Here is a 25446-nt window from a genome sequence, read left to right as displayed (position 1 = left end):
CTTTATCTTTGATGTAGTGTTTCCTTCTTTCGTCTTTCTTTTTATTCCGCCGAAACGCGTGTGCATGCTGTGTTCTTTCGGTGATCATGTGCGAGAATAATGTATTCTCTCTTTGTGCTCATGTACGAGAGTTTTTCTATCCGGTCACTTGCTGAATCAACTGTAATCGGCTGGGAAGCTTAGTCAAGCTCAAAGGAGCTTTGTCTTCCAATGCCCCCTACTTTTTGAAACGGTAAAAAGAAACGTACAGTTTCGCCAAAAGCGTGAAACAATGAATGCGATAGCAACACATTCGAATGTTTTACGAAGCAAGGCTAGCATATTGAGGAGGAATAATAATTGTAGTAAACATGCGCTTGCTAAGTAACCAAGTTTCCTGCGGCGTGGCCACTGTGGATGACAAACAAGGCTCGTGCGTAGTGACGGCGTTGATGAGAAGCGCCTCCCGTGGGCAACGCATGCTGTAGCAGGCTATATGTCGTGTGTCACCGCTGGTGGCAGTTGGTTATGTGTAGAGCGGATCTATATGTGAACGGCCGCTTCAGTTACATTTTTGGCACCGTTTTTTCGTGTTGATAGCGCAGCCCGTAGAAGCTCCTGCCTGCTTTGGGGGCAAGAGCCACGCGCTTATCGTTGCCGTGATAGCGCGTCAACTATAAGCGCCCCCCTCCCTTTCTTCGCTCACGATATAGACGGTTTTCCACAGTTTCAAGCACGTGATATAATGGTCTCCTTTTCGCTTCTGCACCGTCGCCGATGGCCGGCCGATTCATCCCCGCCGCTCCCGGGTAGAAAGCCACCAAAGCAGGCGTAGAACATAGTCCTCGCCGCCCTTTTTTCATTTTCTTTTTTTATTCTTACGCACTGGCAGACATTAGGTGTCCTTCTCCTTCTTCAAGAGCCACTACCACAACCATTTCTCGCCGTAGGCTGCAAGGCAACGTTTGGAGCACGCCACATCGCGGCCGCGCTGCCGAGAAGGCCGTGGCACCATCTAGTTTTGCATAGACAAACTAGCTGCAGAAAAGCGTCTATAAGAGCGCTTGCAGATGACGTTCGCACCGCAGTTAGAGAAGGCTAGCGCATTTTCCCCCGTATATTTACCCGCGACAACATATATATGGCGGCGAGGGCAAAAACCAGCCGAGACTGTTCATATAATTGCTCTCGCAATAACAGTCGACTGTTTGACTCTTGCGGCCAGCGCTCGTGTGCGTGGTGCCCGCCCCGCCGTGGCATGGGCGTGGAAGTGCTGTTCGGGTCATGGAGAAAAAATGAATACGGCAATCAAGGGTTGTCGACACCACCGAGGGTCCGCAAGGACCACTGCAAGAAGCGTTGCAAGGAAGCATCATGAAGGGCATCATTAATGGCACTCGGCATCCCAAGGGGGCGTCATGAACATGATCCTATATAGCTTCGCTCGTGGATCATCTTCGCGAAGTGGATAGACAGACGTTGTGAAGGGCCAGTTGGTACATGATATTGAGGAGGAAACAGCGCAGAAACTGGACAAAGAAAAATGACCACACAACACAGCGCTTGTGTCATTCTTTATTCGTCCCGTTTTTGCGCTGATTCCCCCTCAGTACTATTATATGTTTCAGTGCGCCCGTGCTGTCTCCCATCAGCTTCCATTGGGGACAGATGGTTCGAGGAATCCCATAGTACTAAGTGTTTAAAGAAGGGCAGTGTGTTTGTTCATTTTATTTACGTTTTGCAGTGCGTCGGGAAAGTTGGTGTCGTGGATCGTGTATATACGAGCCGAGACGTGGAGGTGATAGTCAACAATGAGTCCTGGACGTTCAACCCCCTATGTTTGACTTCACTGGGAAACAGTGCAGGCAGCGAAATCAGTTGAGTTAACCAAAGTTCTTCCTCACTTTTTGCAATTTTAAAAGCCCAGTGTATCCAAGGGCATGATCAAACAGAGAAAGCAAGAGAGCAGAGCCCACAGAGTATACTTTATTTTTATCTGAGGGCTTTGTTGTTTTCTATATACCACTAGCTTCTAGCGACATTACGTTCCTTGCTTGGCGACTTTTGGCCCGCTTCTTGTGAACCGTATGTTGAGATGCTCGGCTGTGTCTGAAAACCCAGAATAAGATGTTTTAGGTTAATTGTAAGACATAAATGCATAATTTTGCTTAAGATACGAAACACGAAACAAGACAGTCGGGATAACTAAGGAAGGTTATTGGAGTATGATCATTGTAAGAGTGGACGGTTTTGTTGGAAGCAGCTGCTATTATTGCGGCACCTGGTGAACCTTATCTCAACCACGTGCTGATTTCAACAGCGTGATGGCGCTATAGGAGTTCATTGCGGAAGTCATGCAGAGGGAAGCGCAGCTGTCAAGTCCCAGCCTTGACGCAACTGTAAAGGGTAAAATAGTGCAAGTTAATCGAGCAATGGCAAGTACGCATCGAAACTGCACAAACTAACACATCACCTCACGTAAGTGAAACAAGGAAATCGACGTTTAGCAGTTCACTCTTTCGCTTAGTGGTACCCGTTTCGTGCCTTCTTTTGTGCAGTAAGTACTAGAGGCTCTATACTGCCGCCCTAGGTACTCGAATTAGCATTTCGGTCACCTAAGTTATTTTTGTAAGGGACTCATCTATCTGTGAAGAAGAAGATGCACCTTTGGCAAGCCGCATCGCCAACGCCTTGGTACTGGGCTCTTCTCTCACCTCGTGCTGATCGTCACCGGCATCTGCTTTAAAGGCTGTTCTGTTCCGATTGCGTTTTATTCGTGGAGCCGCCGTCACAGCACACGTCAATAAACCCCTTTTCCCATCATTCTTTTTTGGGGGGGTGGGGGTGGATGACTGTGACTCAACTTTGGTTCCTGGAAATATTGATAGGTCTTATCGACTTTCTGACGGTGTGTCTGAGACACATGTATTCGTAGACCCCACAAAGAGAGACAAAGAGAGAGTACGAGGAATGCATTTTTATTGAATGGCCAGGTTTTCGTCTGAGTAACAACTGAGTCGTTTCCTTCTTCCTAAATGTCGCGAACTTAAGCTGCTCGTATTCACAAGCTAACCACTGAAGCAATGTGTACGACTGGGCCATGGGGTATGCTTGTACACGACAGCGTATAAGCACAACCCAAGCACACGATATCGTTTCTGTGTTTTATCAGTCATCTCCGTTGCACTGCTTTTTTAACTATGGTCCCACTCGCCCAAACTAAAGTTTTATTTCAAAGATCGTCGTTTTCACAGGCTCGCTATTGTTCGAAGGCTGTAGGGACATGACATGTGATTGTATGCTTGTTTTTGGAGCTTGCGTTATCTTGAAAAAGCATCCCGCACAGCAGCGGCCGACGGAAAACACTACTCACTTGTGAGCGCCCGCCGAAAAGCGCACCCACCAGCGAGCGCTGGCGACATCTACCGAACAAAGTATGTCACATGGTCCGTGCCTTTCACGATGCTACAGAAATACCTCCTAGGCTCTAAATGAACACGGTAACGTTATATCTGAAAAATAGCGCGTGAACAGTGAGCGGAAAGGGTCACGTACGTTACTGTGCATGCGCATTTAGATACCGCTATCCCGGTAAGCCTGGTAAACTTTAACTGCCTAGTAAAAAGGAGCAGATACGAGATGATGTCGCAGAGACTATAGCGTTCGGAGGAACCGTTAGGGTCGCGTGTTTTAAGTTCTTCATAGAATGTTTAACACTGATGCTGGTTCACTACAAGTGTGAAGCTCGCGGGGCAATTCACCACTTGCCGCCTGCCTTGAATCTTTCAACAGGAGCAAGGCTGCGTGCCCGTGCAAGTGGCAGGGATGTTTCCGACGAAATCGCCGAACACTTAACTCGTGCTTTCTTGGGCTCGTTCGAAGCTTCGCTTGGACTCAGAACCAGTGGCCGCAAGACGGTGAGATTATCGACTTCACGAGTTCGCTTTAGAATGCAGATCTGCTTACCTTAGCTTTTAGTTGTGCAAGCCATTATATCTTACGTTGTTTGCTATCTAAATGCTAAACTAATCCTCTATCATATTTTGCTTAAGGAGACCGACAACCAGTGTTTATGGTACCTGCTTTCTTTAGCACTCCCGAAAGCTCTGGTCACATTGTGTAATCAAAGAATGGTAAAGATCAAAATGCGCTTAAACACCTGTAATCAATTTTTTGCCGGCTACTATAATGCCGTATACGCGCAACATTTTGTTACGATCAGTGGAAGGCGAGTGCGAGGTTGGTTCGTGTTATTGCGCAGCGGTTTGCCGCACATACTTGCACTCTATGCGCATGCGACATGTTTCGTTAGTTGTCGCGATGGTAACGCCGCAACTCAGCGTTCAACTCAGTTTATCTCGTAAGCAACAAGGAATAGAGCGTGGGAGTAACACCACCAGGTCTTAAAGGTGAATGCACGCCGAAGACAACTCCAGAACAAATAATGTCACCACCAATATGCCTAGAAGCGCCTGGTGGAAGCAAGACAAGACTACTTCTTAAGGCGAGTGGAAACAGAAAGAATACCGCGAGGTCACAGATGCAAGTCCCTTGTACTGCATTTAGGTTCCCCTCTTTTAGGAAGCTAAAAAAATGGCAGCATATCCACGGAGTGAATGATGGAGAGTGGGGCGAAGAATTCGTCCGTCCATTCGTTCTTGCTTCCGTCCGTTCATGCGTCCGTCAGTGTGACCGTCCATGCGTCCATCAGCCCGTCCGTGCGTGCGTCTGTTCGTGCGTCCGTCCCTGCGTTCGTCCATGCAGCCGCCCCTGCGTCCGTTCATGCGTCCATCCATGCATCTGTCTATGTGTCCGTTCGTCCATCTATTCAACACTCCAAGTACCACCATCTCGCATCTTTTCATTATATATTTCCCATATAGAAGCACCGTCATCCAGCGGACATTCCAAGGACTAAACGAGAGGTGGCACACGCACACTTTCTTACGGCTTGCGCTTCGGGTCCACTTCCCACCTTTAACCACCTCGAGTTCATGGTATATACTAGTTCACTGTATTCATGGCACTGCGGCCGAACGCTCGCTAAACCTTTCGAAAACCAAGGAGGTTACGCCCAGCGAGTATGACGTAGCAAACTTTTTCAGTCAGATAGTGCTCAATGTACATGCCAATGGCTGCTAATGGGAAATGAGAGGCGGAGAATTCGCCTTTTACTTTCTTACGGCTTGCGCTTTGTATATACTTCCCATTTTTAACCACCTCGAGTTCATTCATGGTATATACAAGTTCATTGTATTCATGGCACTGCGGCTCAACGCTCGCTAAACCTTTCTAAAGCTAAGGAGGTTACACCCAGCGAGTATAACGTAGCAACCCTTTCTTGTCAGATATGCTCAATGTACATGCCAATGGCTGCTAATGGTGATCGCAGCCTGCGCGTTAACTAAAAGCCGAATGCTCCTGTCTCTCATTCCCCATTAGCAGCCATTGACATGTACATTGAGCACAATTTTTTATTGTTCAACAACGCACAGAAGAAGTCTCTCACCGACACCACCTTGGAGGTCAAAATGTTATACTTGGTACATACTACGGGGGACGAACGGGTGCCGCTATAAGGAGCTTCGCCCCTAAAACGTCAAGGTTGAGGGCAATACGGAGGACCCATCTTATTTCAGCAAAGAATGGCGATAAACGAAAAGGCAGAGATTGAGACGCAACATGTATTTCTTCAAGCGTCATCCAGGAACTTACACCCGGTGATCGATATAAGAAAGCATAGCGACCTGCAGAAGCTCCTGCGCGTCGCCGCCTGGGTCTTTCGCTTTGTGGATCGATGCCGTGGACTTCAAACTTCACTCAGCGAATCAATTTAGGCACGGGAGCTAAGCAAGTCTAAAATGTTTTGGGTCCGATATGTTCAGCTGGAAGTATTCGCGAACGACGTCGAACAACTGCAGCTTGGACACACTCTCCCGAAACAGTCTATGCTGATCGATCTTCACCCTTTCTTGGACCAAAACAGACAACTTCGGCTTGGCAGACGATTCGAAAGAATGGACGCCACATATGAGGAAAAACATCCGGTCATACTGCCACAGAGACATCCTTTCACGTCTCTGGTAGTGATTGAGGCTCACTGCAGAGATTTGCATGGTGGTGTGGCAAGCACTATGATGCAAATACGACAGCGGTATTGGATCATCTGCGCTAGACAAGAAGTCAAGCGAATGACATACGTAATCGGGTGCAGCAAAGTATTTCAACACCGGCACCATTCATAAATGAACCCTGAGACTGGCAAGACAGTCGGTGTCGGCTTTTTCAGAAAACCAGTACAGAAGTTGTACAGGCTGGAATTGAGCGACGCTACTGGGGGGCTGGAGTATGTTGGAAAAAGAAAATAAATAAACTTGTGCAGGCTAGTACTCCAAGAAAAGAAGAGGAAGAAGTTGGAAACAAGGAACGGCGTTCGGTCTGGTTTCTTCGCCAATCGACAGTTTTCCTTCACATCGTGGTGCCGAAACCCCTCGTGCGGACACGTCTCCTTCATCGCACGACTCGAGAGGACCTTCTACTCGACCGCGTCGTTTTGCAGGCGGCGGGAACTGCAACGAATCGTTCCTGATCGGCTTCGACCAGACTAGACTTCAACACCGGATCCGATGAATCGCCTCAAGACCAAGCGCTCCGCTCGACGAGCCCAGATCACCAAGCTCGTGCAAGAAGCAAGGTCACTGCTAAGTGGCCTTACAGCGGACAAGCCCAAGCTCACAGGTATTTATGACCGTTTGTCAACGAGCTGTCGAAGATCAATGATGCGCTCGAGAAGTATCTAGTGGACGAGGAGCTCGAGGCTGAGTATGTCGTGGCAGCAGAGTATAACGACAAAGCTATAAGCATGCTCGCTGAGATTAGCTGCAAGATAGACGGTTTGCGACATGGAGACAGTACAGCAGCGGCTGCTCCTCAGAATGCAAACCCATCACCTTCTGACGTGACAACCGCACTTGGCCCAAGGCTGCCGAACCTTGGCATGCCAACATTTAGAGGTGATATACACGAATGTTCGGCTTTCCGGGAGTAGTTTGAGCAAGCTGTCCACCTGGAAAACGCTTTGTCAACAACGACGAAGTTCTATCTACGTCATTATCTTGAGGGTGAAGCGGCAGCTGCGATATGTGGTTTTCCGACTTCCGAAGCCTGTTATGCAGATGCGATCGAGTTATTGAAGGAACGCTTCGGAGACCGAAAACGGATCGAGCAACACCACCTATCAGCGCTTCGCAATCTACCTCACATCAAGTCGGGAAGCGACTTCCGCAGCCTTTGGCGACTTTATGATGCTGTGCAGCTGAATATCCGTTGTCTAACTGCGCTAAATGTTCCTATGCTTAGCTTTTCCGCTATGCTGATTGACATTTTACAGAAAGCCCTACCGTACGACATCATTTTGGCCTACACACGTGCAAAGCGCAGTCAAGCACTGATAGAAAACGGGTCTGCTGCCAATGTCTTTGAGCCAAGCGTGGCAGCTGCTACATCTGATGCGGAGTTAAATGAGCTGCTGACCTATACACGTATAGAGCTAGAAAGTCGGGAGCAGTGCAAGCTATTTAATGACCGACTGCTGGATGACCGTGCACAGAGGACTCGAAGCGGCAGCACCAGCATGGGTTCCGTGCTGCACAACACATCAAGCAGCTGGGGTGACTTTTTTTTTCTGCAAGTCGAAGAAACATGGCACACGCGCTTGTGACGCGAACCTTGCTATTCATTCGAAGATTCGAAGAAAGAAATGCTTGCGAAAGACAACCGCTGCTATCGATGCACGTCGCGAGGACATCAGGCACGTCCGTGCCGCGTCAAATCACCTGCTCGAGTTGCCACGGGAGGCACGCATCAAGTATGTGCGACCCGCACTGCACATCGAACCAACCAACGACACCTCGTCCAGTTGACGCCTCCGGCAGCACAATCGGAATGGTGTCGTCACAATCAGTTATGCTGTGTGACAAGGATTCACTGAGCGGGGGCACAACAAATCACAGTGAAGTTTTTCTACAAACATTTCGCGCCTTTGTCATCAAAAACAGCAAAACAAGGTATGTTCGAGGGATTCTCGACGGAGGGAGCCAGCGATCCTTCGTCACGGAAGATCTCGCCAAGATATTACACCTACAGGTGCTGGGAGAAACTCAAATTGCGCTGAATACGTTTGGCTGTTCATCACCAAGTACTGTGGAAAGACGGCAAGTGGTAGAAGTTCCTCTGCGTAGCCAACACGGTTTTTACACCTGCACGTGGCGCGCAATCGTTGTTCCAGTTATCTGTCGCGATATTGCTTCCTCGAAAGCTGACAGCGATTTCCTTCGGAACCTGCGTCTTGAAGGCAAAGTCATTGCGGACGAAAAGAAGTTTGATGCGGGAACGGAAAATAGCCTCAGCTTGTTGATCGGTGCTGACCACCCCTGGCAAATCCACCCCTGCTACCAGTTCCAGGACTGGTAGCAATCGATACAGCGTTTGGATGGACGCTACAAGGACCCAGTCACCAAAAAGCCTTTCTTGACTGCAGCTCTAGCCTAATGGTCTGCATTCTGAAAGTGCAAGCAATTGGTGGGGACGAATCAACCGCACAGACCTTGCAATCGTTTTGGCAACTAGAAGCAATGGGCATCTCAGATTCAACGGAACTTTTCTCCCACGAGTCCGTTGCACGATTACATGAAACCATTAGCAAGAAAAGCGACAGATACACTGTGGCGTTGCCTTGGAAGGAAGATAAGAAACCGCTTCTAGGGAACAACCGGGAAATCGCGCTATCGCGTCTACAAAGATTAACACGGAGGCTATCAACGATGGAAGGAATGTTGCAGCAATATGACACAGTAATATGGCAATATCTGGAGTTGGGTCATGCGGAAGTGGTGCCTAAGGATACTCCTCGGGATCGAGATCACACCATATATTATATGCCACATTGGGAAGTAATAAGAAAGAGACTAGAAGAAGGCGGAAGCAGAAGGGTTACAAGGTAAATGCAGCAACGTACAGAAAGCAAAGGAAAAGGTTGCTCAAGTATAGCTACACGAGATCTTTCTGGAAGACTCTTACCTGTGAATTTTCACGCCAAGAAAACTTGCTCAGCGACAAAGCAGGTTCATCAAGGTCAACGCGTCCAGAAGCACGAGTTTGGAACAAGCATCGGAAACACCGCTGGAAGAGCCGGCACAGGAGAAAACTTCGATTGTCCCATATGGACTGACTTGGAACTCGATTAACTACTGACTAGTATTGTGTACTAAGAACCTGCACGTGTGTTTAGTGTTCTTCGTCGTCATGCGTCATTATGGGGGCGCGGGGGATGTTAAATATTGAGTGAACGACGAAGATAGTCGCTATCATCATTAGAGGATTAGACCGGCATTCGAAATAAAGAGGTTGACGGGTGGGCTTCGTCATGGGCACGGCGGCTCGTCCTTTTCTCAACATTAGTATGCGTGCAATAATTTTTCATCAAAAATTATGATGCGCATGAAAGCATCAGATTTCGTACAGCATAGTGCACGACTCCATGATAATCCCGGTGCAAGGCTCTTTCACTAGACTTGCGGGTAACACCGAGGAGACGCGAGCCAAGGAAGCCGAGCTCGAGCATCTTCCACGCGTTCCGCCTCCCGTGTCTGCGTTTCAAACAAACCTTTACTCGAGTAAACACTACGCCGAGTTTAGCTTTCGAACCGTTCTTCGAGCATCCGCCTCGACGCTCGTTTCAACTGGATCAACGCCGTGTGCACCGCTGTTGCTTTCCATCTCATCAGGATTTCCTTCGGGGAGATAATCTATAGTTTTTTTAGGGGCGAAGCTCCTTAATCATTCCATCCCTGCTTCCGGACGCCCGTTCGTTCTTGCTTCCGTGCGTCCGTGCCTCCATCCGTTCACCTGTCCGTCCATCCGTGCCTCCATTCGTTCATCTGTCCTTCCACCCGTGCCTCCATCCATTCATCTGTCCGTCCATCCGTGCGTCCATCTGTGCGTCCACCCGTGCATCCTTCTGTGCGTCCGTCCGTCCCTGCATTCCTCCATGCGTCCATCCATCTGTCCGTTCCTGCGTTCCTCCATACGTCCATCCGTCTGCCCGTTCCTGCGTTCCTCCATGTGTCCACCCGTCTGTCCGTGCATTCATTCGTCCATCCGTGCATCCATATGTTCATCCGTGCGTCCACCCGTTCGTCCGTCCATGCCTCCATCCGTTCGCGCATCCGTCGGTCCGCCCGTGCGTCCGCCCGTGCGTCCACCCGTGCGTCCGCCCGTCCGTCCGCCCGTTCGTCCGCCTGTGCGTGCGTCCGTGCGTGCGTCCGTGTGTCAAACAGACAGATAGATAGACAGACAGACAGACGACGGACAGACGTGGCCAGCGAATGATTCGTGGTTTGCGGATAAAAAGTATGATACGCGCAAAACGGTGGCGGCGCGCGCTCAAAGACGGAACCCCGATGTGCGATCGCGCGAGCAAATAGAAATAACGTCACGCGAATACGTTGGCGATCACGTGTTCGTCGGCGGCGCCGTACGCTAGGGGGCGTGGCGTAGTAAAATAAAAGCCGTCTTGGCGCGCGCGCGCGCGTTCCGAAAGTCGGCAGGTGGACAAGGCTGCAGAGCGGCGTGCCCGCAAGGCGGCGGCGGCAGCTCGCGCTCGAACACCGAACCTCGATGTGCGAGCGCGCGAGGCAGAAGTGTGCCGTGAAGCTGTGTGACGGTGCCGACAAGATCCCGACGTACAAGAACGGAGGCCGAAGCGGCAGTGGCGTGCGGACCCAGCTTCGCTCCACTCTCCATGACTCACCCCGTGGATATGCGGTCATTTTGTATGTTTGCTATCACCGGTAATGCGATATATGGGGGGTCATCATTACGAGAATTCATTTTTATAGTGGTCATAAATATGGCTCCATTTCTCTCTTTCAGGCTTGTAAGTTTTCGGTTGGTCAGAAGGTGAAGATTTGCGGTGACAAGACACGAGTGAAGCTTTTGCAGCTTGGCCATGGGCGCTATTCCAACGACATGGAATCTGTGAGTATGCAATGTAATTCCTCGAAAGTACACAGGCGTCGTCATTCTAGGGGTGCACTGTCAGCGCTTAAGGGTTTCATTTTCTCCACGTCCATCATGTTATTTAGAAGCCACAGTGAACGCACCCACCCGGAGTCGAATTTAATTGCCCCACTTCCTCCGCAAAGCGGATTCGCACAAGCATCTACGAAGCGATACGCGATCCAGTCTGACGTCAGGAGCAGCACTACCGTAAAGTTTTTGTCCCCAGGATTCCGGCCCACGAGCAGGAGGCGCGCTTTCCCGCATGGTGGGGGCGGTTCCCGCGTCACTCTGTGGGACCGGAGAGCAAAGCGATAATAACTCCTTTCCCTTTCTGATTTTCTCATTGCTTTCCCGGATTCAAGTAGCAACTGTATGAATCTTTCTTTTGCCGGAGTTATAGTATCGTGGTTGTAATAGTGCGAGTTCCCCAGCTTATTAAAACATAATGCACAGCGCCTATGGGCGCTCTCGGAAATATCGGCTGTTTTACCGCATTTGAATCGCTACCGTGGAGCCGTGCTTGAAGATATCCAATTGCTTTCTGGGATTTAGGTAGTGGCATATGTCTAGTTTATGATGGTATAGAGCGTGTTTGAATCGCGGGGTAAAGAAAAGTTCCCTGGCCAGTTTTGTTCGGGGTGTGAGAGCTGTCAGGCCCTTGTAGCTCCATCTATCGTTGAGATGGTGCCACGTTGAGACGGTGCCACGTAAAGTTGAAAATAGGGTACGCGTGAAAAAAGAGGATTCCTATGGAAGGCACTTTTATGACCCCGCTAAACAATATTTAGGGTTCATTGAGGTAAAGATTGATAGTATAGCACATCAACAGGGTAATGGTAAAAAGGATGAAGTGCACGTTTTCGAACATTTAGTGTATGTACCCTATAGAGGCCTCAATTTACTGCACATTCTCGAGTTTTACAAGTTACATGGAAGTTATAGTTATCGACTAATTAGTTAATAAGTACTAATAAAATATGGCATCTCATGTCAGGCTTTGAAATTGCGAACAATATTCACCGGGCACGATATTACGGACAGGGGTATCAACTCGCCGTCCACGCCGCTTAAATCCAGCATACCTCAGGGACTCCTTCGGGCCTCTTTCCTTTTCGGCTTATATCAATAATGCCACCCGTGATATCCCAGCAAATCTAAAGCTTTTCGCAGATGCCTGTGTGCTTTAATGTAGTCAACGCTTCCAGTGAGCAGGTTCTTTTAAATAACTCTTTATCTAAGATTGAAGTTTGGTGCACAAAATGACAGATTACCTTTACCGCGGGAAAAAAACGGGGCGATAACCATAACCCGCAAAACGGATCCATTAAATATCCAATACAACTTAGGCAATCAATTCTTGTCCTTTGTCTCGCAATATACGCACCTTGGTCTCATCATCACATCTGATTTAAGATGGAACGAACCTGTGTCGTATACTGAGAAAGAGGCTTTGAAAATACTAAGCTACCCAAAACGGGCACTCGCTAAGGCTTCCGGCGAACTTAAATGACTGCATGTGAAACGTACGTATTACCAATACAAGAATATTCATCGGCTGTCTTGGACCCGCACACGCAAGCTAACACAGATAAACTTGAATCAATACAGCGAAAAGCTGTAAAATTCATATTCAATGCCTAAAGGTAACACATCTCCGTCAGTTTTTTCTGGAGAGCGCTAAACTAGAAACCCTGGAATGGAGGCGTTATCGCGAAATAACGAAGCTGTTCTATCTCATATATAATAATAACCTGGCTGGCAATACAAAAAACTAATTATACCAAACCAATTTTGCGCCACGAAACACGTGCCTCCAATCTTGAAAGAGTGACTGAGCCCCTATATACAGGCATCCTTTTTTTTCGCACAAGCTGAGAGTGGAAGAATTTATCACCAAAGATTCTTGAAAGTGTCGATCTCAACTAGTTTCTTCGTGCGTTAGCTGTTTCACATGGCTCATAACTACAACTTCATATATATTACAGTGCGCTTCATTTTAATACCCACCTTGATCAGACTGCTTGCTTGAGGTTCAATGCCTCGCTTCTGAACGATTCTTCAATGCTTCGATTCTGCGTTGTCTCGCTTCTTAATATTGCCGACTTTATTTTTTGCTACAGTTGGTATTTGAGTTCTTTTTACTTTTTGCCCAAACAACATAGCCTAGTGGGCACTGCTTTTATAGTCTTTGTATTGTTTAGTGTATTATGGTCATTCTTGGGATTGTGGACCGTATTTCATGTCGCTTCTCTTTTTTTTTTCATTTTGAATTTTCGCGCTTTCATTCAACACTATCTATCCTGCTGTACCTCCGACACAATGTTGCGTCCCCCGCGTCACACATCCCTGCCCTAAGTCCGGCATTAGACTGGCAGTTTTCTCTAAAAATTAACAAATCTCTAAATAAATGAATCCACTTCATCTTTTTTAATATGCAACTCTCCAATTTAACTATATAAAAAATATTAAGGGAAGTAAGTTAAAAGAGAGAGATATAATGCTGAAAGGCGGGGAGGTTGAATTTGTTAAGAACAAATAACCCTATTTGCACTGTGTTATGTCCACGGTAGCCGGAATAACAAGCGTACGTAACAGGGAACTGAGTTTATTACTTTCAAGAAAGGCATTTGCGCGCAGCACAGTCCAAATTGTCCGAGCGCTGGCTTTCGAGTCCGCTGTGGGCCATAAAAGGGGCGAGGAGCACAAAGGAGAGGCAACCAGTGCGCGGGCGCACTGATTGCCCCGACAGTCAGTCAGTCCCCGGGCGCGCGGCGTCAAGTATCGTGGGGGGGAGGTGGGGGCAGGGCGCATCCCTGAAACTGGCTGGAAGGGGGAGGGGGAGTGATTATAAATGAAAAGAAAAGTGAGCCCCGTACCTCTCTCTCAGGGGGAGGACACCTCAACAGTAGCTCACGAGAGATGGGGGTAGAGAAGGGAATAAAAGGATAGGATCAAAAGGTAGAGACATAGAGAGAGAGGGAGGAGAAGCGAGGCGCAGGGATGGGGAGCGACGGAAGTAGAGAGAAGATAGGAAAGATGGACACGGTTGCAGGAGTCCGAGGATGGGGCAACACAGGCGAGAACTCTTGTCGGCGACAAGATGGGGGCAGGAATTCCCGGTCTATAACCCCTCCATGCGTTTTCCGGTAGAAGACGCGATGGCGGGGCTTTCAATTCAACAAGCCAATATCTCTGGCTGAGACTTTTCTTTCTTTGTTTTTACGATGGCCGCCGTCCATTCAGGCATTCTGTGAAAATGGCGGGCGACCACTGGTTGTCCTTTGTGGAGTTTCCAGCAACGCGAGGCGTCTTTTTTACTTGGTATGACCTTTCAAGGCGGTTCTGGTAGAAGGGCTGAGATGTGTGTTCGCAGCTCGCAAGAAAACATGAGATTCTCCGGTACTTGGCTCGTCTCGCCCGTTGAAAGTTGCTTGGAAAAAAAACATGCAATGCGCCACTGTAATGACCTCCTGGTAGAGTCTCTTGCATGAGCACGTTTTAGCTCTACCACGTAGCGTTTGGCCTGTCCTTTTGTGGCTGGGTGGTTCGGAGAACATTTCACCACTGTGATGCAGTTGTCACTCGTAGGATTTCTGTATTTTGGCTGACACAAATGCGATTCTGTTGTTTGAAACTACCTTGTGGGGTAATCCGAATGTTTCGAACAACCGCATGAAATTGATGGCAGCTGTCGATGTTGTTTTGTTCACATGGCGAACTTGAACCCATTTGCTGTAGGCATCCGGAATTACCAGAAACGTCTGCCATGGTGTGCTCGCTTTTCACCAGTCCGGTGCTGGATCTCGTGGCGGTGCGCGTTCATTTAAGTGGCGGGCTGTGCACTCTGCAGCTATCTCGATGCCCTTGTCGATTCCCGGCCACCACATGTAGCTGCGGGCGCACTTCATTGTGATCACGCCTTGGTGTCCGGCATGAATGAGAGCCATTGATCGTTGTCTAAGTGGGCCATGAATGAAAACTCGTGATCCCAATTTGCTACAACTACGATGACAGCTGTACTCCGTTTCTCTCTTGTGAAAAACGTTGAATTTCTCATTCTTGAAGTTTTGAACTCTGCCCTCCATCAGGACGTTGTAGAGCTTGAACAATGTCGGGTCATCTTGCATGGTCATTGTGACTTCGTCCGCTGTTAGTGGGGGACCTTGGTAGCGCTTTGAACATGAGCACGCAGCCAACTTGAGGTGTATCCTCAATGGTTTCGCTGAGGGGTAAGCGGCTCAGTGCGTTGGTATTTCCATGCTTGTTTCCAGGACAATACACGCCGTCGTAGTCTTATGCTGACATTTTAATGCACCGTCGGATCATACGAGGCAAAAGTGTCTGTGGAATTGGCATCTGGGGCCCTAGGATACTCAGGAGTGGCCTAATAAATTTCTGTAACATAGCCTAGGCTTTTGCAAATACAAGTAATGTTCATGAAGCTTTCATCACATTCTAGCTGCCTTAAGCATTTAGTTCAAAATTGTCCATATTTATTTACTGGTTTCTTTTTTATTTGTTTGCTGTGCCAGCAGCGTAGCCAGAAACTCTTTTCAAGTGGAGGCTTTACTGTTCCTTATGCATGCTGGTGCATCTATCTGTATGTGTACGTGTACACAAACTCCCCCCCCCCCCATCCCAGCACTGCCTACGCCAGGGTTCTGTGTGATTTTTGCAGCTGAAGTGAGTAGTGGTAAAGCCTGGTTGATGATGGGCTCTAACTCATAAAGAGAAAATTGTTGCTGAGCCTTGATAAGGACAAGAAATGAAAGTACTTGAGAATACTTCATTTTTTACCTTTTGTTCGAATGTATACAAAGTGCATTTATTACTGAACACGGTGCTTGAACATATGTACCTACCTTGTGTTATAATCTTGGCATTTGCATCTATTTATAGGTATAATTTGTAAGTTTGTGCGCGCCATAGTTCTTTTATATTTGTATCGGGATATGTATATAGGTTGCGCACATTTTTTGGCGGCTTTCGTGTTTGATTTTTCGCGCACTTATTTCAAATGTGTGCATAATGAATGTCTAACAATCTTTTTATTTGTTAGGCACATTGTGGAAATAGATCATTATACAGTTTTACAAAATGCTTTTTTTTTTCTAAAAAACGAGCTGCGTTGTATTTCGCATGTGCATTTTTTACAACAAAAGACAGTTCTATTGAGCCTATCACTCCACGCAGGTACTTTACCTTATGAGTAGAAGGTAGTTCCACTTCTCAAATCAAGTAACAAAAGCTTAACTACCAACTATCGCCCCAATTCTTTTACCAGCACATGCTTCTAACGATTATATAATCACTTCGTAATCAGAAGCATCCTCTATTTTCTGTAAAATAACATCTTCTTTTCGCCTTCGCAACATGGTTTTAGGAAATCATAATCATGTGAGACTCAATCTGTACCTTTCACTGATTTAATTCTTGATCGTTCATCATCCGCTGGCTGCATTTGTTTTAGATTTTGCAAAATCATTTGATAAAGTGTGTCATAAACTTCTCATTCGCAAGTTACGGAACTTAAATATTGACATTAACGTATTAAAATAGGTCGGATGCTGTCTTGCTAATCACTAACATTACGTTACTGCTTACGGCTACAGTTCATAAATGTGCCATGTCATCTCAGGAGTGCTCCAGGAGTTGGTAATTGGTCCTTTGTTGTTTCTAATATATATTATTGACCTACCCTCTCAAGTAGCTTCTAATATCCACCTTTTTTCTGATGATTGCGATACTTTTACAGCAGTTGCTTCAAACGACTATTGTAATCGCTTACACTCCGATTTAAATAAAATATCTAACTGGTGCAGCTTGTGGCTAATGAAACTAATAATTCACTTATGTAAAGTTAAGCATATATTTAGGTAACCAAACTCTTCTCGGGCATACTACTTAAATAACTTCCCTTGAGATCAAGTAACCTCGTACAACACTTAGGAATTCATATCATATCCAATCTTACTATACACATGGGCTTGTAATAGTGCAATGGTGACTACCCGGTGCCCTACACAAGCCAGGGTGTAGGAGGAGAATACCCATTTGACAGACAGACGTTTTTTGTTATCTCGTTGAACGCGAGCAAGGGTTCGTCTCAAGGTAGGCGGACTGCCTAGGCCGCATGGTCCTCTGGCGTCGTCGTCCGCACAATGAAAATTCGGCGAACGCCTTCCTCAAACCACATTCCCACAAACACAAACGATTCGCTGGGGGAAGGGGGGTAGGATGGACGCCAACAATGGTCACAGGTCCAGCCTAGCTCCCAACGAAAGAGAATGAACATTTTTCTCTTTGCAAAGTCTACCCCCCCCCTCCTTTTTTTTCTCTCAGTAGTCGGCTTGATGGAGGGATAATCATTACGGCGGGAGCAGGTTTTTCTTGCCGGAGTGCTGGTGTGTGGACAAGTGCGGAGGAGTCATAATCGTGTCCGAGTCGGATACGTGGCAGGATTCCGACACTGCTTTCGGAAGAGATAACCACAGCATGCAGCCAGTGACCCAGTGCTTCCATTTTGGACTCGCTCGCTTCATATAAGGCCTTACGCTGGCTGCTCTCCGTCTCATCATATTTTGGTTGTGGTTTTACTGCGCATTTGCTATTGAACATTCTTTTTTTTTGCATTCTCTTTCTATGGTGTGCCTGGATGTTTATTCACTCGTGTTCTTACCGATGGAACGGGCACACGAGAGAAGTTTTCCTACATGATTCATTTCATTACAATAAAAATTGGCAGATCCCACGTACAGTGGGAATCGATGATATGCGAAACATGCACAAATGAGAAATGTTGATATCTCTCTTTAAAATCAGCGCAACGTTACGAGGTGGAAGTAATTGATGCCGTACATGACTTCCGTTTCATGATTATCATGTTTGGATGTGTAGTTTACCTTCTTCATCTGTTCACGTCGCGTGACACAAAATTTAGTATATGTGGAGCGAGCAAACCGGCCGCGAGCACGCTATGAGCATGGTATGTTGACATGTTCCTACATGACACGCGTGTCCGGATTATCATGTTTCCAAAAGTCATATACCTTCGCCATATATTGACGTCACGTAACACAGAATTTGGAATATGTGGAGCGAGCAAAACGGTGGCGAGAGCATTATGAAGGGCCCAATATCCTTCAATGTAGCGTCGACGCTCGAGCACACTGGGCACAGCGACGCTACGTTAGCAAAACGCGAGCACTGTATAACCTGACGCCAGGCGCGACCAACGTCCGTCGGCGCCACCCGATGGCAAGTGGCAAGAAATGCGACATGCTGCATTTAGTGCCGATGCGTTACCAAGACAATACTGCATCTTCCTCTTTTCAATATGGAGGGACGCTGGACGCGCTGAAACGCGCATGCTTCAAAGCAACGCAGCGCGCCTGCGATTGTATGGCAGGACCGGCGCCTGGCGGGGCAACGCCAGCGTGACGCGACGAAATGAATGCCGGCGAGCACGCGCACCGCGTCACGTCCAAACGTATTGCCGCCTTGACTTAGGCATGTAGTCATGTTCTCACATGACACGCATGTCATGATTATCATGTTTGCACCAGTCACATGCGTTCGTCACCCATTGGCGTCACGTAATACCAAACTTGGCATATGTGAAGCTAGCGAAATGGCCGCGAGCGCATCATCAGTGTGGCATGTAGTCATGCTGTTGCACGACAGGCATGTCGTGATTATCATGTTTGGATGTGTCATTTACCTATGTTGTCCGTTCGCGCCGCGTAATACCGAGTTTGGTACGTGTGAAGCTAGCGAAACGGCCTCGAGCGCATCATGAGCGTAGCATGTAGTCATGTTGTTACATGACATGCATGTCACGTTTATCATTTTTGCACCAACATCATACCTTCTTCATCCATTCACGTCTCGTAGTACCATATTTGGTATATGTGACGCTTCCGAAACGACCGCGAGCACATCATGAGCATTGAATGCAGTCATGTTGTTACATGATACGCGTGTCATGATTTTCATGTTAAGTGTGTCGCGTGTGTTCGCCATGCAATCATACTATACGATACCAGTTTTGCAACATGCCATGTGAACAAAACCACCGCAAGAGCTACAGGACCATGAAATGTAAATCATGACATTCATGACATACATGTTATGATTTTCATGTTATGACCAGTCAAATATGTTCTTCATACAGTAATGTTATGCCATACCAAGTTTGGTATCGATACCATTATCGAAACGGCCAGGAGAGCTAAAGTCGTAGGTGGCTAGATAGATAGATACACTGAGAGTCACCGAAGTTCGCTAAGAAATGAAGGAAGGAAAATAGGAGGAAAAGAACGGCAGGGAGGTTAACCAGCCCATAGGCCGCCGGTTTGCTACCCTGCGCATGGGAGGGGGAGGGGGGAGATGAAAGATAGAGAGCAGAGAGGGAAGAGAGATGAGCACGTCACATTCGGCCCCACACGCGCGCACACTCAGTCATAGTCCAGTCTTGTCTTTCGCGGTGTGTGACATAGCTGTTACAGCCGCTTGTTCAAGTCCCTGTCGCGCAGGAGTTTCAACAGAGCTTTTGTCGCCTTCTGTTGCAATGTCTTCTCTCGGGCACTTGACAGAATAATGTCCACAGACATTTGGTTGCTGTCGATGCGCGCAAAAACGGACGCCAGTGACTGTATCTGGATGTCATACAGCGGACAGTCGAACAGGATGTGGTGTAGCGTCTCTTCGCAATGACAGGCATCGCAGAGAGCGTTGTCGCCCATTTTTATGACAAAGGAGTAAGATTTTGTAGGTGCCACTCCTAGCCATAAGCGATGAAGAAGGGTGGCTTCTCTTCGGTCGAGCCCAGTGGGCATGCGGAGAGCCATCAAAGAGGACAGGTGTTGTTGACGATTCGTCTCGTTGCTTGATGGGCACCACAGTGAAAACGTGATTTCACGCGCAAATCGTCGAAGATTACTGGCAGCATCGGCCCGCGAAAGTGGTATGGCTTCTTCTCGTGTTTCTTCAAGAGCTGCCCGCGCGGCAGTATCGGCATGTTCGTTCCCTATGACGCCGCAGGGACTTGGAAGCTACTGAAACGTCACATGATGCCCTTTCTCATGTGTGAAGGGGGCATCGAATTTTGAAAACAAGCTGTTCGTACGGACCGCGACGCAGTGCCGAGAGCACAGATTGTAGGGCAGCCCTTGAGTCGCTGAAAATCGACCATTGTTGCGGTGGTTCCCGATTGACCCCACAAAGTGCAGCGCGCAAAGTAGCTAGTTCCGCTGCTGTAGATGCCGTGGAGTGGTAGTCCTAAACCTGATGGTAACACATCTTGCTGGGACAACTACTGCAATGCTTCGCATTTAATATTGTGAGATGAGCAATGCGTGCGTGTGGGCGTGTCTACCCTCTCTATATGTAAAGTTTATTAGATCTTGTGGTACCACTCAAGCCTCGTGATGATTTTCAGGCCGCGTGCAGTAGTTTATTCGTGTTTTAGGCCCGTAAGTTATTACTGAAATATTCTGAATTTCTGCTTGAAGCTTATCAGCATTGTGATTGCCGTGCATGTGTTGCAAATGACCAACGTTAATTGCGAATCAACCTAACCTTATTTTTTGGTGAATGAGAGAAACATAGTAAGAGGCTTTACTGTTAGTCCCCTAGCTAATTCCGCGTTTTTGCCGGACCACCTAACATTATTTTTGTTTTCTTCGGGCCCCTTTTTAGTCATACTTTATTGTGTATTTCTTTTACATCTCGAAATTATTTTTTTCGTGAATCATCGCCGGCATTACTAAAGAGCGCGATATTGTCCGCAGAACTGAAATAACAAAGATATTAAACGTTAAGTCTTATTATTTTGTTTTCGTTCTACTCTTTTAATGTTATGAAAGTGTCGCGAATCCAATTAAAGAGATTCTAACTCTTACTGAGCGCATTATCGATTATGATTTTCTTGCTTTTCTTAAGGTATACTGTGGTTATGGGGTCGTTTAAAAGCACGTAATATACTGTTATGTAGCATATGCTACTACGAATATGAGTATTGCTAATGACACTTTCTTTTATCATATTCGTACTTACGTCGTTGCCACAAGCGTCTGCTTATATCTAAATATTAGTGTTTCTTTATAGGTTGATTTTTTCAATTTGTCAGGGGCAGCAAAATGTATGGAACTTTTTTCTAGAGGAGGAGGGGGAAGCAGGTGTTTAACCATACTTCATTATGTTCATGCGTGTAGTTTGTATGTGTGCGCGTACATAAACACATGCATCCACGCACTCCTGCCTTGGCCAGGTGTTCGCACAATTTTCGCAGCTGTAGTTAGTTTTGATAGTAATGAGGTGTGCATAGCACTACCATGATTCTATGCTTGAGAGAACTGAAAGATGTAGCTTTAATAATCTATGGTCCCGAAACGGGGATAGGATCTTTCTGACACCAAGAAAATTGTTGAGGCTTGATAAGGACAAAAAACAAAAGTACTTTCAATGTAATTATTTCATTTTTTCGTTCTTTGTTTTGAATATCTCCACAGTGAATATAACATTATATTGTGCATGCATATACGTGCCTTGTATTGTTATGATCTTGACATCCGTATTCGTTTGCAGGTAAAGTTTGCAGATTTGCACAGCATAAATTTTTACATTTTAATTGGGACATGCACATACGTCTCACACATTATATTGAGGTATTTGTGTTATTAAAGAAAACTTATTTCTTATTGATTCCTTGAGAGCACACATTAAGTATCCAAATATATTTAATATTCTAGACACATTACAAAATATATCATAATATTGATTTGTAGCGCATGTTTGATTACAAATGAACTGCGTCGTATTTTGCAGGTATGTTTCTTCCTTTAGGCCACCACTCTATCAATGACAGAAATATTTTACTTTTCTCGGAATATTTTACAGGCTCAATATTTTCGGAGTATTTTACATGACTTAATTCTACAAATTGACAACGAATTGAGTACCAATTGGATTACTACACATTGACTACAAGTTTGGTTACTGTGATTCGGTTTGTGGTGGCAGCTATAAAACTCCGACGACAGAAAGACTTATGAAAACATACGATTGACGACATCACTGCCGTCTATTCCTATATTTGCTCGAGTAGAAGAGTTTGCTCAGTATTATACACTGCACTATAATTCAGAAGCATAGCCTCAGAGGGTGGGACTTGGACAACGTCGGTAAAAGAAGGATACATAGTTCCCACGCTGAGTGATAACACCTTCACACCTAAGATATTTTGTGTGCGCCAAGGCATCTACTAGAGCACACAGTGCTCTAGAGATGCCTCAAGGCCTTCAACGTGCACTTTTGTGACGTTCAGGATGGTAACTATATGTGAATGAGGGGGTTCTCACCCCCACCAGATTTTTTGTAATGCTTTAGCTTTTCGGATGATATAAAAGTATCTCCACGCCTTCACATCGACCACCGTTGCCAAAGTTAGCCGATTTACACAAAACCAGGCGGGTATGCTTGAACTCGTTCAATTATTTCTTCGTAGTATCAACTTCCAAGACAAGCACGCTCCATGAATGACGATGACACGAACGCAGATCAAAGCAGCAATTCAATTACACAAAGTATAAATCTGCTACTTCAGGTGCTTATTAGCAAAGCAAGACACATACAGATATTGGACACCCCCTCCCCCACACACAGATATATATATATATATATATATATATATATATATATATATATATATATATATATATATATATATATATATATATATATATATATATATATATATATATATATATATATACAAATGTTGCCTGCACAGTACAAGCAACATTTTAGCAGCCAGCACTACACAAAACATTTTTTTTATTTTTTTATTTTGCTTTTTTGGAGGTCATTAATTTGTGGAGTGTGAATTCTATAAGCTTAAATGTAAGCATTTTGACTGAAATCTGTTGGGCTCGGTAGAAGATTTAAAAAGTTGGGAAGTTCGTAGAGGGCCTGGGTTGTGAGGAACGACTTGGTCACTTTCTCAGGATATGTCTGTGTTTGTCACAAAAGCATCTCCGTGTCTTGTTTTGCCAAAGCGGTGGCTTCCCGTTTCCGACACCTTTCAAAAGCCGTGAACGTATACTGAGGAGATTGTTCCTAGAGAGCGGTTCAAGTTTGTTGGCATGTTGTAAATGTGCCAGGATTTGCGCAAGGACATCATTTCGAAATTCCCTGTTTCTAGAACAGAAAAGCTGTAGAAATCAATCATATTGTCGGGCTTCTCAAGGGCTCTGCAAAAGCACCGCGTTGCACTTCTGCCTTCCTGACGTCGTTCTTAAGTTGGCGTAATCTTAACGAGTGGGCGCGGAAGTTTATTCCTGCCCGGCAAGGCGCACGTTAGCGCTCAGCGGCTGACTCCCTCGTCAGGAACGCCAGTCCAAGCCTTTCGGCCGCTCCACGGGCTTTCTGAATGGAAACATTCGCTTTTGCCCACGTAGCTGGCTGGACACTCTGAACACGGCAACTTGCAGACTACTCGCTGGTGTTGCTTCTTCCTTCGGCCGTGGTAGCAAGCGGGTGAGCATCGAAGCAGGCTTGCGAACCACCTCGACCCCCGATTTTCCGAGAATCGCGGAGAGCTCTTCACTGGCGCCCGGCACCTATGGGATGACAATGCGCTTGGCTGGCTTCAACTATTTTTCTGCTAGTGGGGTGACCAGCGAGGGAAGGTTGTCGCGTAGTGTGTCTTTCACGGGTCCCTCTACACGGTACAGTGATCGTTTTCTACCCATGGTGACGCCTGCTTATAATAACAAAAACGCAGGCAAAAAACGGAAAGAAAACAAGAGCTATCTAAATGCACAACGCTGGGTAATATTTTTGTCAGTTTGTACCTCTCGAGGGGGCGTCACAAAAGTGTAAAGAGTGAACTTTTTCGTTGATAAATGTAAAACCAGGTTGCTGAGATGTATTAATAAAGGCAAGCTAACTGAAAAAAAATGTTAGGAGTGATTTAGGCTGTTGTATACCTTAATTTTAAAAAATGCCGTAGGTAAATATTGTGTTACTGTGTTGCTTTCTGGCACTAAAACTCGGCTGTTCCTCCAGTAGTTCGTCACGTACACCTCAGCACCAAGAATGTAACCCTATTATCTGTGATCAATATTTTAATATGAGCATTTAGTGTGTTCACCTATCTATACGGTGAACAGTTTAAAAAAAAGGCAGGCTTATCAACAGAATACTATTCTAGTTCCATGATGCATTTTATTGTCGCTTCCCTTTGTAACATTTACAAACTAGACCACTTCGGGTGCTTTAGCACTGTGCGAAGAAATGCGAATTGTATAGCATTAATATATAAACGATCGTTATTGCTGAGCTAAAGAAAAAAAAAAGCAGATTTTACTGGCGCACACGAGAAGACTGTGGAAGCAACGATGCTGGTGGCCTACCCCAATTCCTTTAATTTAATTTACCTATTCCTCAGTTTTCTTTCTCCCTTCTTGCTACATCAGTCTATCGACTCGTTATATATATATATATATATATATATATATATATATATATATATATATATATATATATATATATATATATATATATATATATATATATCAATGTTTTGTTTCCGCTTAGCTGACACATGTGTTCCAAGTTCGGAAAGGCCGTCAGCCAGGCTGGAAATGAAGCTTAAACACTCTGCCGTTGAAAATAAAATGCTACATGTATCAAACACGTGATTCACCTAAATTTTCATCCTACGCTCTTGTCTAAACTGTGGGAGGATCAAAGCTGTAACACTGTATACGATGGCACCAAATGTGAACATCAGTTTTCTTTCTTCCTGGAAGGAAAATCAAAGCATACTGCTGCCCGTAATGACCTCACGTTAGCAACTAATGGAATATTATCAATAGATACCTGTTTTATAGACTAATAAAAATGTTCTGCGTCACTTTTTTTTCTTGGCTACAGCATGATTAGTGTTCCTGCCATTGCCATGTTTACAAATACATCAGCGAGACCATTGAGTGAAAAGGTGGATTATCATCAATATTTTCCAATCTAATATAAGCAATAATTATGGTGCATTCACTCTTCTATCGCAAAATCAAGCTCTGAATTCCGATAACATCCGGGGGCGAGAGGAAGCACTACGTACTTGAGATGTACATCTAAATAAACAGTGTGGGTTTAAAATTGCTTTCAAGTTAAGCATGTTAGCCCTTACATCGTACGCCAAGGACCCCATTCGATAGCTCTTTTATTGGTGCACAGGCCTTCAACACATATATCAACAATGCGGAGATCGTTGCACATTCGACTATCTGTTGCATAAAGCACTTGTAATGTGCGCAATAACGCTATGAAATTTCCTTTCACATGTCGCAATGAAATCTCGCCAGATGAAGTGTTACATAAATAATTTATCTATTACTATTT

The 25446-nt window shown here is 46.0% G+C and overlaps 1 protein-coding gene across 6 annotated transcripts in view; it reads left to right on the top strand.

Moving 5' to 3' along the window:
- LOC119173915 (E3 ubiquitin-protein ligase MIB2) overlaps positions 1-25446 on the top strand; it is a 121614-nt gene that overhangs the window by 48308 nt on the left and 47860 nt on the right. For 3 of the 6 annotated variants that reach the window (XM_075889747.1, XM_075889748.1, XM_075889746.1), the window contains 3 exons: positions 1724-1856; positions 3772-3896; positions 10912-11016. In XM_075889747.1, coding sequence (XP_075745862.1) covers positions 1724-1856; positions 3772-3896; positions 10912-11016 — 363 coding nt within the window. The remainder of the gene's footprint in view (positions 1-1723; positions 1857-3771; positions 3897-10911; positions 11017-25446) is intronic. The other 3 variants (XM_075889752.1, XM_075889749.1, XM_075889751.1) reach the window with 2 other exon arrangements.

The sequence above is a fragment of the Rhipicephalus microplus genome, chromosome 3 (genome assembly GCF_043290135.1).
Source record: "Rhipicephalus microplus isolate Deutch F79 chromosome 3, USDA_Rmic, whole genome shotgun sequence".
In the NCBI taxonomy this organism is placed as follows: Eukaryota; Metazoa; Arthropoda; class Arachnida; order Ixodida; family Ixodidae; genus Rhipicephalus; species Rhipicephalus microplus.
Note: the sequence above shows the minus strand (reverse complement) of the source record. Positions and strands in the feature narration are given on the sequence as shown.